This window comes from Zeugodacus cucurbitae, chromosome 2 (genome assembly GCF_028554725.1).
Source record: "Zeugodacus cucurbitae isolate PBARC_wt_2022May chromosome 2, idZeuCucr1.2, whole genome shotgun sequence".
Classification (NCBI taxonomy): Eukaryota; Metazoa; Arthropoda; class Insecta; order Diptera; family Tephritidae; genus Zeugodacus; species Zeugodacus cucurbitae.
Window position 1 is genome coordinate 17,369,172 of NC_071667.1, and position 15,061 is coordinate 17,384,232.

The 15,061-nt window shown below is 33.4% G+C and overlaps 2 protein-coding genes across 4 annotated transcripts in view; one reads left to right on the forward strand and one right to left on the reverse strand.

The window, feature by feature from the left end:
- Positions 1 to 15,061, reverse strand: part of Fbxl7_1 (F-box/LRR-repeat protein 7) — a 280,685-nt gene that overhangs the window by 95,186 nt on the left and 170,438 nt on the right. The gene's annotated exons all lie outside the window — the stretch shown is intronic.
- On the forward strand, positions 1,747 to 4,135 carry LOC105218245 (globin CTT-VIIB-7). The gene is made up of 3 exons (XM_011193690.3): positions 1,747 to 1,954; positions 3,429 to 3,651; positions 3,723 to 4,135. The coding sequence occupies exons 2-3, from the start codon at positions 3,487 to 3,489 to the stop codon at positions 4,008 to 4,010; spliced, it is 453 nt and encodes a 150-aa protein (XP_011191992.1). The 5' UTR covers positions 1,747 to 1,954; positions 3,429 to 3,486; the 3' UTR covers positions 4,011 to 4,135.

The following is a 15,061-nucleotide window of genomic DNA, read 5'->3' on the forward strand; positions in this document are numbered from 1 at the left end:
TACAACCCCCTTATCGCCACTTAAGTGATTCATTGACTGGAAAAAAATTATCTAGCTCACTTGTGTTTTAAATCCGGTCTTTTGAGACGATTCTCGTAGCGTTGCCTTTCATATGCAAAACATAAAGAAAAAATGTTGATGTTATCCATTAATTCTTATAATAGCAGACTCCCCATGCTACTTTTGTAACGTTTTCAGTTTTTCCGTAACAACTTGTTTTCTTGCTGTCAACTTCATTTACTAGCCTTAGAGTACGTCCAATCTGAAAGTGATGGGAGGAAAACAATTATAACAAGTAAGGAAGGGCTAAGTTCGGGTGTAACCGAACATTTTATACTCTCGCAATTTATTTATTTAACTTTATTTATATTATATAATACACAAATTGACCCACATATTCGTCATATATATTGTATAAAGTCCATTGAAAGTTGGAAACCATAATATTAGGTTAGAAGCACCGAGGTCCTCGTGTTCGATATATGAGGCATTAAACACCTATGGTGCGATTTCGGCGATTTTTAGATTGGGGCTGCCATACTATTAACATAGTATTTATGCATAGTTCTGCACCGATATCTTCACTAGTGCTTACTTTATATATTGTAAAGTAAACGATTCAGATCGTTTTCAAAGTTCTGATATATAGGAAGTAGGCGTGGTTGTGAAGCGATTTGGCTTATTTTCACAACATATTATTGGGAGGTAAGGAAACTATTACAAACCAAGTTTCATTGAAATCGGTCGAGTAGTTCCTGAGATATGGTTTTTGACACATAAGCTGGCGACGCCAAGCCCATTTTCCATTTTGTAAAAAAATCTGAGTGCAGCTTCCATCTGCCATTTCTTTTGTGAAATTTAGTGTTTCTGACGTTTGTCATTAGTGAGTTAACCCACTTTTAGTAACTTTCAACCTAACTTTTGTATGGGAGGTGGGCGCGGTTATGATCCGATTTCTTTCATTTTTATGGACTGTATTAGGAAGTGGCTATAAAAACGACTGCAGAAAGTTTGGTTTACATAGCTCTTTTGGTTTGCGAGATATGTACAAAAAACTTAGTAGGAGGCGGGGCCACTCCCACTTCCCCAAAAAAAATACATCCAAATATGCCCCTTCATACCAAATTTTTACCATAGCTTTATTTATGGCTTAGTTATGGCACTTTATGTGTTTTCGGTTTTCGCCATTTTGTGGGCGTGGCAATGGTCCGATTTTGCTCATTTTCGAAAGCAACCTTCCTATGGTGCCAAGAAATAAGTGTGCCAAGTTTCATCAAGATATCTTAATTTTTACTCAAGTTACAGCTTGCACAGACGGAAGGACGGACGGACGGACAGACAGACATTCGGATTTGAACTCCATTCTTCACCCTGATCACTTTGATATATATAACCCTATATCTAACTCGTTTAGTTTTGGGTGTTACAAACAACCGTTATGTGAACAAAACTATAATACTCTCATTAGCAACATTTGTTGCGAGAGTATAAAAAGGAAATATTTATATATGTATATTTAAAAGCGAAACCATTTGAGAAATAAAAGAAATGAAGTGAACTCAAGAAATCAAAACAAAAATACAGATGCTTTTTTTGCTCTTCGAAAACACACAAAGCAAGTGAGCTCATATGCCTGCCTTTAAACACATACAGATACGTATGTGCATACGATACCTACATACACTGCGTGCGCCGCGTCAGCTGTCTTTGGGGGGCACCGCCAAGGCTTTATAAGTATGCTGCCGAGCTGCTATGCCAAACAGTCTCCTACCATCATTAAAGTAACGCGGACAGCTCAAGTGTCCACGGACATACAGTAATAATACTTGCAGCGCAATACCGAAGATTAAACAGCAGTGAGTCGCTGTCAGTGAGTTTCAGTGTAGACGACTGATCAGTGAGCCAACCAAACACCTGAAAACAAGAGTATTTGCCGGTGTTTCGATAAAAGCAGGTAAGCGGTGAAAAGGAAATAATTAATTTACGGAAATATTAGAAAAGTGTTAGATTAATTTGAAAGAAAGTGAATTATGAATTTAGATAACTGTTAATGGAAAAAAATGTGCTTGGGGACCATCAATAATTATCCACGAACTTTTTTTTTGTAAAATTTCAAGTAATTCATGCTATCTACGTTATGACAATACTACGTAGTTTGGTATAAAATCCGAGTTTATTTTTGTTAGGATATGATAGATTCGACTGTCCATTGTGACAAACGGAAAACTCCTTTGATGCGGCAGAGCGCTTGGACTCTATAATAAAGTTTTTAAGTCGGCTAATGTCGATTCCAGTCCCTTCACTGGGTTGGCCGAAGATATGCCTACCGAGGTGATTTAACCTAAGTCTGGCGAATACTGTACATTGAAGGTGGAAGTGCTTGGACGATTTCTCTTCGACTTCCTCCAATTATTAAATTTTCGTTAAAGAAGTGAAATTTTCAAAACGATATGGAGACCTAATACATCGATTATCTTTTAGTCATACTTTTCTAAGGCTAAATTTAGAGTTAAAATATTCTTCATAGTAGGGTTAGGTGCTCATTGAAAGTGGTCTAACTTTTGATTTCCTTTCCTGCATTTCACCGATTAGATATTCATAAATTATAGACTCCTATCAAACCGTCATTCGTTAAAATCAATAGAGCTCGCTAGCTTAAAAACGATCATTAAACTTATCCGAAGAATTCTCAACTAGAACGACTTTGTCCCGTCGTATTCAAATTCTGAGAACATGATGTTCCTTGCATCAATTTAATGCTCCGCCGTTTTGAAGAAAATATCACATAAGGAGTACCAAGGAGATAAATTAAATAAGTGATTTGTCTAGCACGCGCTTCAAGCCAGCGTAGATACACCGAGGTAAATTAGATGCGCAAAGTTTGAAAATTCAAGGCGAAATATATATGAAAATCGCAAACTTGCCATTATATACTTAAGTATATTCGACATTTGCTTGAACTTCATGGCATCCAGCATAAATCATAATTTTGTTGTTGTGCTTTCTGCATAACCAACGACTAAGAAATACAATTATTTTCTTCCGTAACAACAACAAATCGATTTCTATCATTTCCGACAGCAATCGTGCAGATAACTTTCACGCACGCACACTATCTCCCACTACTAACTTCTTGCGCAAACAAGTTAATTGACTTTGTTAATTACAATTAACATTCGTCCAAATGAACTTTTCGAAATCCCAAAGGTGTAATCAATACAAAATGCCGGCATTTGTAATCAAGTAATGAAAAAGACTACCTTATGCTTCCATGACATAACTTTTGGCTAAGCAGAATTGGTAACAATAGCGTTTAAACCTTTTGAGTGGAAAAGTTCATGAAGTATATAAGGAATTTGGAATGTCTTCTTAAATGGAGACATATCTAGAAACACATATCTTTGCTAATTTCAAACACTCTCTTTCAGCCGCTTAACGTCTCACATACCAAAGTATAAACAGTACAAAAAAGAAACAAGACATAAAATGGGTTTCTCTGCTGAAGAAATTGCTGATATCCAAAAGAGCTGGGAAGTACCAAAAGCCAACCTGACTGATTCTGGCGCTGCCATACTTGTGCATTATGTCACCAAGTATCCCGAGAATCTGGCGCATTTTCCATTCAAAGATGTACCAATCGCTGATTTGAACGTGAGCGACCACTTGCTGTAGATTATTTTACTTGCTTCTTTATAACAAATATATTTTCATATATATTTCAGCAAAATGAGCGCTTCCGTTCGCATGTAACGAAGATAATGAAAGTCTTTGACAACTCCGTCAATGCGCTCGGTGATGAAGCAAAGATCGCACAAATCTGGGAAGATTTAGCCAAGTCTCATGTTAAACGTCAGATACCGGAGAAATCGTATTTGGAGTTGAAGGATTCAATTTTGACGGTACTCAGTGAAGCGGCGAAATTGACTGACGCACAAAAGGCGGCTTGGAACAAAATGTTGGATCATGTATATGCGATTTTGTTCAAGAAAATGTCCGAATTGGGTGCTTAAGTGAGAGTAATGCGCATAAGAACAAGAGAGCATAAAAAGCCAGAGTGAATAAGCGCTGGCGGTTTTTGAACTGCCTTACTGATGTTTCTTTGAATTCAATATAAAATTATTAAGTTTATGAAGCATTTATTGCATTTCCCTACAGAATATTACTCCATGTTATTATCATACATATACATATATATATATATATATATATATATATATATATATAGATGTTTATAGTTTTAAGAAAAATAAATGTTAAATTGAATCAAAAATGAATTTAAAGAACCTTGTGCAGTTGTTATACATAGGTAGGTTGATGAGGAGTATTTTCAATATCCCATCATTAATAAAGTTTTTCGGATTTGAAACCCCTAAAAATTCGTCCCTAAGCAAGACTGATGAAGATGTTACATATTTTATACGGACAAAGGCGGGATAATAGAATATTCCTCCGTCTCTCGCTTCGCACAAAACTTAAGGTGAAATCGATTTTGTACTAATATAATACTTCTCAAAAATGCCCTCTAATAAGGAATGTTAAAAATACCAAAATATTTTCGGTGTGAAATTGATATACTACTACCCTGTCCTACTTGTAACTTCGTAGAACAAGCCAGAATTTGTGCTGCGAAATTAGTTTTAAAGAATGCAAATTGTTTCACATAGGATTTCCTCATCCGTGCACTTAGTTTGACAAATAGTTCAAGATCTTTAAGATAACAAATAACTACAAACACGAAATTGAGGCTTACCACTTCCAAACAATATTGTTTATCCAAAATTTGAAAACACCTGGACAGAGTTTTTATAAAATTTTATTCTTGAGATAGTTGTTTTCGTCAATATAGTGGATAACCAGAAATATATCTCATATAGCATATATATAGTATTTCCAAATAAGTATGATAACTATACCAACAATTTCTTCATCTGATACTTTTTTCAATTTTACAAAAAATGTTTCAAAATAAAAGTATATCCGGAAATTTTTAATAAAAATAAATTTTGAAATATGACAGGTTCTGTTTTTTTGGTGACCACTGAGTCTATTGAATGTACTGAAGTACTATATAATTAGTATTTTGAAATATTACATTTCCTATATACAATAAATTCACGACGAAGAAATTTTTTCAACCCAAAATCAGAACCTAGATCCTCGATGCCTGCCTCGTAAATATAATATGTGATCACGGAATATGTCCTTAATAAATATTCATATATTTCCCACATAACAGTATTCTACTTCCATATAACAGTATTCCCATTTCCGCCAGAGCTTTTGAGAATGCAACGAATTTATAGAATATCAGATGAGATGCGCCTAAATGTATGTTAAGTTGTTAAATATATTCGGAGATGTGGAGAAGAAGTGATAACTTTTTTTGCTGGAATGCAAGAAATACTACTCAATAAGCATTTGATAATATAAATACGGTTGACTTATACAGACATTATGATTATATATGTACATATATACATACATATATATACTTGTTCATAGTTACTTAAGTTCAAATTTGATTTGAATATATAAAATGGGAGTGTAAGAAATTGAATTGTTGTAGGGTTATTGATTTAATTTTGCATAAATAATAAAAATAAATTATATAAATTGTTAAAAAAATTAAAAATTGAGATTGAGTGATAATAGTATATACTCGCATACTATCTGTAATATTAAACATTTTAACCGAGTGTTATAAAAATGAAAAATGTTGCAGCAAGTTGAATTTGCAAGCAATACTATACTTACCATACTGAAAAATTCTTAACTTTCATGAAAGCTAGACATGGTCTTATAATTAATAGACTTAATGTACCTTAAAAATAAAGCCTTCGTTTTCACGTAGTCATCTTTATTGGCCTAATATAATATTTAAACCACAAAAAAGGTGATCAACTCTTTATGATTAAAGCATCAATTAAGATTTGAAAATTATATAGTATGCATTTATTTTAAGAAAGTACTACTTCAAATTTCGTCATGCATCGAAGAATGACATTTGACTTCTTTGGATGTTATTAATATTAAGTACTTCCTTTATTTCCTTACTATGTCAATAATCACGTAGGCACTGCAAATACATATATGTGTATACATGCTTATACACAGAGCAATTGATAAGGAAACTCTCGAAATTGTGTCTAATTTTTGCGAAATTAAATCAAATAGCGGTACAAAAGCACTCACATGGTGTGTGTGTATGCGATTATCTCGTTTATTTCTCAAACTTAAGTGTGTGAGAAATATGTACTTACATTTCATCTTTTGATTTTCGATATCGCCTGGAAACTTGTTTGCCTGTTTGATTATAAAGCTGCACTTTTTTCGATTTATAAACAAATAAATATATGTTATACCTATACTGTATTGGTATAGAATATTATTATCACTTGTTATTTGCATTTTTTATTTACTTCATTGTTATCACAAATAGTTATATTATCAACCAATACACCATAGAATTTGATTACTTTAGGGGGCTTGACACTTCATTTGCTTTCAATTACAAACATTAATCTTATCGAAAATATGTCAAAATGATTTATGTACATAACTATTTTCAAAAAAGCTCATTTTACTCACTTTACTTTAGTTTTAATTGGAAACAGAAATATATTTGTCCACAAAAAGAAAGAAATATACATTCATTTCTATACTCTCGCAACAAAAGTTGCTACGAGAGTATTATAGTTTTGTCCACATAACGGTTGGTTTGTAAGTCCTAAAATAAACGAGTTAGATATAAGGTTATATATACCAAAGTGATCAGGGTGACGAGTAAAGTCCAAATCCGGATGTCTGTCTGTCTGTCCGTCCGTCCGTCTGTCCGTCCGTGCAAGTTGAGTAAAAATTGAGATATCTTAATGAAACTTGGAACACGTGTTCCTTAGCACCATAAGAAGGTTAAGTTCGAAGATGGGCGGAATCGGACCACTGCCACGCCCACAAAGCCATAAATAAAGTTATGAAAATAAAATTTGGAACATAGGATCGCATTAGGGAGGGGTACATTTGAATGTAATTTTTTTGGAAAAGTGGCTGTGACCCCGCCCCAAATAGGTTTTTTGTATATATCTTGCAAACCAATCAAGCTATATAAACCAAACTTTCTACAGTCCTTTCTTTTAGCCGTTTCCTTATACAGTCCAAAAATTAAAGAAATCGGATAATAACTACGGCCACCTCCCATACAAAGGTTAGGTTGAAAATGACTACAAGTGGGTTAACTCACTAACGAGAAATGTCAGAAACACCAAATTTTACATAAGAAATGGCAGAAGGAAGTTGCACTGAAATTTTTTTACAAAATGGAAAATGGGCATGGCGTCGCCCACTTATGGGTCAAAAACCATATCTCAAGAACTACTCGACAGATTTCAATGAAATTCGGTATATAATATTTTCTTGACACCCTGATGTCACTGGTAGAATATGAGCGAAATCGGTTCACAACTACGCCTACTTCCCATATAACTCAATTTTGAATCCTTCTGATTCGTTCACTTTATAATGTATACATAAGGAACCGATAAAGATAGCGAAATAAAACTTTACACAAATACTGTATTTGAGCTGTGACATCACTTGTGGAAAAATTGTCAAAATCGAACCATGACTTTTCAAGGCCCCTGATATCAAACATGAAGAACTCAGTGCCTAAGGGTAATTTTTCACCGAAAATATAGGTAGATCTCTAAATAAATTGCGAGAGTATAAAATGTTCGGTTGCACCCGAACTAAGCCTTTCCTTACTTGTTTAATTGAATTTTAATTTTGTTTATTATTCATTTTTTGTTTTTTTTTCGTCTTTCAGGAACACGAGTATAGGTACATGTATTAATATATTACTTATTATTAAATTTAGTGTAAATGTATACATTTAACAAATATTGGATATTGTTCAGGTTTATGTGCTTATATCACACTAAACATATTAAAATTATAATGTATGTATGTATGTGATTGGCGTTGCAACCGTTTAGCCGGTTATAGCCGAATCGACGATAGTGCGCCACCTGTCTCTCTCCTTCGCAGTTCGGCGCCAGTTGGAGATCCCAAGTGTAACCAGGTCGCTCTCCACCTGGTCCCTCCAACGGAGTGGAGGCCTTCCCCTTCCTCGGCTTCCTCCGGCGGGTACTGCATCGAACACTTTCAGGGCTGGAGTGTTTTCGTCCATTCGGACAACATGACCTAGCCAGCGTAGCCGCTGTCTTTTTATTCGCTGAACTATGTCAATGTCGTCGTATAACTCGTACAGCTCATCGTTCCATCGTCTGCGGTATTCGCCGTTGCCAATGTTCTGAGGACCATAAATCTTGCGCAAAATTTTCCTCTCGAAAACTCCTAGTGTCGTCTCATCTGATGTTGACATCGTCCAAGCTTCTGCACCGTAAAGCAGGACGGGAATGATAAGCGACTTGTAGAGCTTGATTTTGGTTCGTCGAGAGAGGACTTTACTGTTCAATTGCCTACTCAGTCCAAAGTAGCACCTGTTGGCAAGAGTTATTCTGCGCTGGATTTCGAGGCTGACATTGTTCGTGTTGTTGATGCTGGTTCCCAGGTATACGAAATTATCTACGACCTCGAAGTTATGACTGTCAACAGTGACGTGGGAGCCAAGACGCGAATGCGCCGACTGTTTGTTTGATGACAGGAGATATTTCGTCTTGTCCTCATTCACCTCCAGACCCATTCGCTTCGCCTCCTTATCCATGCGGGAAAAAGCAGAACAAAGGGCGCGGTTGTTGCTTCCGATGATATCAATATCATCGGCGTACGCCAGGAGCTGTACACTCTTGTAGAAGATTGTACCTTCTCGGTTTAGCTCTGCAGCTCTTATAATTTTTTCCAGCATCATTATAATAGAATAACAAAAACTAGCATAATAATGTGAACACGCGATAAGTGTTTAAGGGGTTATATGTATATGTTGAAGTCTGTCAAAAAATTTCTAAAATTTGTATAGAGATTTTAGCAGTAGAAGCGAAGTTATAGCGTTTTTCATCTCGCTCCGCTACACTAGACAAAATTCTGCTTAAAACTCTAAACGCATTTATCTTGTAGTAACCCTTTTGAGAAACTCGTCCCCGTTTAGAGAACATTTTTCTCCTTTTACTGAATGAAGAAGTCTCCATACTAACGAAATTTGTTTGTTTTTATGCTTTCAATTGAGCTAATGGACTGGAATCGTAGTCACGGCAATCTTTTTTGAAAAAAAAACGAGTTTTGCATAAAATGTCATAACTTTGACAATTATTGGTATTTTTTATGTTCTTGAACTTATATAATTCCTTAAATAAGAGATCTTAAGAGTATTAAAAAAAATCTTTTGCCGACCAAATGTAATGAGAGTGCTCCGGTTGTCCTAAACCATTATTTATGAAACCTACTCTTTCCCAAAAAATAGTCTATTCTACATAAAAATGAGTTTCGATTATGTTCGAATCAAGTACCAATTTAGGAAATTGGTCAAGTCGTGTCAATTTTGATACGTCGGTTTTTCGATTAAATCGAAATCTTATTGAAGCGATAATGAGAAAACCTTGTTCATTTATTGGATAAAATGTTGCATTCAAATGGACCATTTCACAAAGTGCTGACAATCCCATCAGACCATTAGGAAACAACCACATTCGCCTTAACTGTAAAATTTTGTATTTGAAGCCCGATAACATTTACATATATATTGTGCTATAAGTTAAGTATCTAATCTACTATGTTTATGGAATTAAATTATTTAATTTTTGCAATATCTTTAAAGAATATCTAATTTTTCAAATCAAAGTCAAAATTTTTATTATATAATATTTTTTGCATTTTTTTATTCACTTCTTTTTATTTTATTTGTTCTTATCAGTTTATACCTACAGTGAATATTTAAAATGCGCATTCTTGAGTAGTTAAGACTCTTTGTTTTATTTTACTTCAGTTAATTGTGGATTTTTTTTATTTTTGCAAAACACCTGCCAAACCATTCACGTATCGTTCTTAATTTGCATAAGTATTAAGGCACTAAGAATAGCGATAAACGATAAAAAGCAATGCATACATATGCAATAATTGCTTCAAAATTTCGAATATGTATATTGTACATACATATATCCCCATTCAATAAGAAGAAATAGTTTTTCAATAGATTTTGCATACGTAGTCACTCCATTTTCGGTTCACAATTGCCGAGGAAAATTTTATTGCTTACCGAATTTAGTTGGTGAACTCCTTGTTTATTGGTCGTTAGAATTTGTATATCTCATATTTAAATATAATATATATACTCGTATAGTGAGCATATTTCAGATATATTATTAAATATATATGTATAACTATTTGAAGCCAAACTATCAGTATGTTTATTGCAACAAGAAAAATTTTGTCAGACATAATTTGAGAATTCAATAGACCGAAAGTAGATTAATAATGTTACTGACATGATTTCTGGATTTAATTAAAATTTTATTAAAAATACTTACAAAATTAAATTGTTTTAAATCCAATTGACGCAATTTGAATCCACAACGAGAGATTATCAATTAAATCTTCACAATATAAGCACAATATTTACATATGTATTACGAATTCGTTCGAAATCATATTTTATAAATTATTTTTTTTTTGCCAACATATAGAATATGCTCACACTTGCCAGATTCTACTAGTTTATCGTTTAAACATTTGTATGCATACCTAGTACACCTTGTTTGCCAAGTTTATTTGTATCGTAAACAGGCGCTACCAAAAACGTCAAACTATTGCGCTAGTAAACAATAAATATATAAAATAAATAATTAAAAACAAGTAAGGAAAGGCTAAGTTCGGGTGCAACCGAACATTTTATACTCTCGCAATTTATTGATATATTCTTATTAAGATAACACACAATTTGAAAATCCTATAATTAGGTATATGAGAGCTAGGAGAAGTCACACTATTAGAAAAAAAATATTTCCTCTAAATTAAATTAAAAGATCTGAGAGATTTACCGATAATTTTCGGTGAAAAATTACCATGGGGCACTGAATTCTTCATATTCGACATTCGAGGCCTTCAAAAATTATAGTCCGATTTCGACAAATTCCGATTTTCACAAGTGGCGCCACAGATCGTACACAGTATTTCTGTACAGTTTTATTTCGCTATCTTCATTGGTTCCTTATGTATATATTATAAAGTGAAGGAATAAGATGGAGTTCAAAATTGAGTTACATGGGAAGTTGTAGTGGTTGTGAACCGATTTCATCCATTTTCCACACGTTCATCAGGGTGTCACGCCCATTTTCCATTTTGTAAAAAAATCTGAGTGCAGCTTCCTTCTGCTATTATTTCTGTGAAATTTAGTGTTTCTGACGTTTTTCGTTAGTGAGATAATCCACTTTTAGTAATTTTCAATCTAACCTTTGTATGGGAGGTGGGCGTGGTTATTATCCGATTTCAACTAATTTCAAGGTGTGTGATGGGGTACGTAAGAGAACCGACTGCAGAAAGTTTGGTTTATATAGCTTTATTGGTTTGCGAGATATATACAAATAACCGATTTCAATTTTTACTCAAGTTATCCGTTGCACGGACGGACAGACGGAGAGACAGACATTCGGATGTTGACTCGTCTCGTCAACCTGATCATTTTGATATATAAACCCTATTTCTAACTCGTTTAGTTTTATGACAACCGTTATGTGAACAAAACTATAATACTCTCTTAGCAACTTTTGTTGCGAGAGTATAAAAAAAGTTGGGAGAAACTTAGGCTATAAGTACAAATTAACGCAAGCAAAACAGTGCATGAGATCTACATACAAACATATTTACATAGAAGTGTATGTGTGAATGTAAAAGTAGAATTATTAACAACAGCCTCAATTTATTAATTGTCTTCGATTCGCCACTTCTCTGTTTGCTAGCCCTCAATAAATTACTTGTAATTCTCTCTATTTTTATACTCTTACAACCATAACAGTTGTTTGTGTCACCAAAAACTAAAAGATTTAGGTATGGGGTTTTAAAGAGCTACATTATAATTTATATACAAAATTTGAAATAGGCGTGGCTCCGCCCATTTATGGGTCAGAAACCCGGCACGTAACATTCACTTGGTATCACAATGGTATAAGTTGAAAATTGGCGGAATCGGTTTACAACCACCCCTACTTACACTATGTCACAGTTTTGAGGTCCAACTGATGCATTCACTTTATAATATATAATTTAAGCACCAGTGAAGATATCGGAACAAAACTTTGCAGAAATACTGTATTACTGGTGTGCCTGTATCAAAATCACCGAAATCGGATTATAACTTTTCATGGCCCCAGATATCGATCATGATTACCTCAAAACTTGGGATAAACCTCTTAGGTATTATAAAGAAATTCAAATTCCCTGCGAAAAAATTGTCGAAATCGGGCTACTATTTCCTTCAACCCCCTTATATTATATACCGTTTCAAACTTCCGGTGGACTTTATACCTGTTATATCGGTTAATATGTGAGACATCTTAGCCAAATTAAGTGAGCATGTAGTCTTGGATATAGTATACCTTGGAAAATGAGTGAAATCGGTTGAGAAATTACCTCAGCCCTCATATACTATATGATATTCGATTCTATTGAACGTTATGCCGAATATATGGGTCATAGGTAAGGTCCATCTCTTTATAATATGTAGTGTACCTTGGTGGCAAAAATATATCAAATCGGATCAGGAATTACCCAAATCCTCATATACTTTATGACGAATATTTGGGTTAAATTGTTATCCAATTTGAAACTAGAAAACAAAAACAAGAGGTAATTTTATGTCGCTTAATGATATTTCGGGCCTACTCTGAACAAGTTTGGATTGTATGTAGTCAGCCTTACTGACCAAATTGGTTCTTTAGTATATCTTCTAAAAACTAATTAGCATTACCAAGCTCAAATACTGAAATATAATCTGAAAAATACCTTTAGCATATATTGTCTTTATTCAAAATACATGTTCAGCTCATCCTCGTTATTTTAAGTGTTTAAAGAATTGCGCAATAATTAAAATAAAAGCAATAAAATAAGTAATAATAAGTGAACAAATTCAGCTTGAGAAATAATAAAGTTTTGAGAATAAAATGACTTTTACACCTGCTTATAGTATATTTGCACCCGTGTTTATAATTACTAAACAATGAATTATGATACTCGACTAATTTAACACAGGGTATTATTATTTTGTCTGACAAATTTTTGAAATAATCAAAGTAAAGAAATTATTGATTTAGTCATATCGAAGTTTTGAGAAAAACGCATTTAAATATCGTCATCCATTCTTCTATGAGTCCATAGAATTTATTATTTATTATGGAGAATTAGAATTTTCCTTGTACTACAATATAATCTGGTAATCTGAAATCAGTTCATATACATCTGCTCTTTAGTCTACATATTAGTTTACCGAATATAACGATTTTTCTACTTCTACTGAATTCCTCTATATCGAAGAATATATTGAAATATTATTGATCTGATAAGGGGTTAGGGGAAGTCAGAGGCCCTAAAACATGAAAATTTTCAGTAATTTTTTTGCTATTTAATAAATTAAATAATAGGTATTATTACACAATGTTTTGACTTAAAGTCACGCAAATTTGAAAAAAAAAGTTTTATAATTTCCAAAGTTATAGCTGTTTGTGTGGACCCAGTTCCAAAAAAGTCCCTTGCGGTGACAACCATAAGTCATTGGAGATTCATCTAAAATCAATCGCATAAGAAAAATTAGTTTTATAATTGTTTTTTTTTTATTAAAAAAATTAAAAAAAAAAAAATTAAAAATAAAAAAAAAATTCGATCAGGCCCAGGATTATTAAGTATTCTAAAAGCTGTATAAATTTCGTAAAAATCTACTGAGCGGTTTTCGAGTTATAGTTGTCACCAATTCAAAAAAGTTGGTTTTGAGAAAAACGCATCTAAAGTTTCCACTAGCATTTTGGAGTGCCCGAGCGCTCTTTGTTATTTGTCGAATAACTCGAAAAGTAATTATCGGATCAACTTTAAATTTTCAGAGAATATTTTTACTAAGATATTACACTTAACGAAAAAACAAAAAAGAAAATTGATTTTTTGAAAATCCTGACTACCCGTAACCTCTTAAAGGTATTAGTAGAAATGTAACATTATTGAGTCTCAAAATATATCCGACTTTCTAGAGTACAAGTACAAGTTTTGAAGTACGAGTATTTAAATGAAACGAGTATGCATATGGCCTTAGGGTATTTTGGTGTCAAAAACAGACGTAATCGGTTTACAACCTCTGAGTAATCAACATTTTATACACAGGCAATTTCAAAAGTATTTAATGTTGGACTGCGCTCGAACTTAACCCTACCTTACTTATTTTTTTTTTGTTTTTGTATTCCACTAAAATAATTTTTGTCTTCATGCAAAAAAACAATTAAACTGTCAACGAGCGAAATATACACAATAACTAAATACAAATATTCAGTGTTATACAGTTTTGTTTGGTTGAAATAACGCAATTACTTCAAGCTTCGTGTCACAACAGAAAACTTCAAAAAATATGTATTTGAATAAAGTTGTATATGGAGGGCAGTTGGAGACAAGGAACAGTTTTGGCGGTATTCAATTTTGTATTGTTTTTAGTTGTTTAGTTGGTGTTATTAATTTGGCAACAAACACGCAAACATGCAAAATACTATGGACAAACTTTTGAAGATTAACGACTAAATGGAAAAGAACACCTCAACACGCTCATTTCAGTTCTATAGAGAGCGTGTGTATGTATGTATGCAATAAGCAAAAGCGTAAAACAAAAAATCTAACAAACACGAGTGTGCTAAAAACGAAGCTAAAAAACTTCTGGAAAAGAAAAAAAATTAATCGCACGCGTATACAAATATTACAAAACTGTTTTTGAATATTAATTAGCATAAGCTCAAGCAGCAGCAGCAGCAATGGCAACTGTTAGCACTGAGTAGTTTTTATTGTAAACTAATTTCGAATGCAGGCGTGTGCTCTCTGGTGAGTGCGCTGAGTGTGAGTATTAAACTACAAGCAAGCATAAGCTAAGAAT

Coding starts and splice junctions, on each gene's coding strand:
- LOC105218245 (XM_011193690.3), top strand. CDS start 3,487: ATGGGTTTCTCTGCTGAAGAAATTGCTGATATCCAAAAGAGCTGGGAA. Junction 3,652..3,722: donor TACCAATCGCTGATTTGAAC/GTGAGCGACCAC, acceptor TATATATTTCAG/CAAAATGAGCGCTTCCGTTC.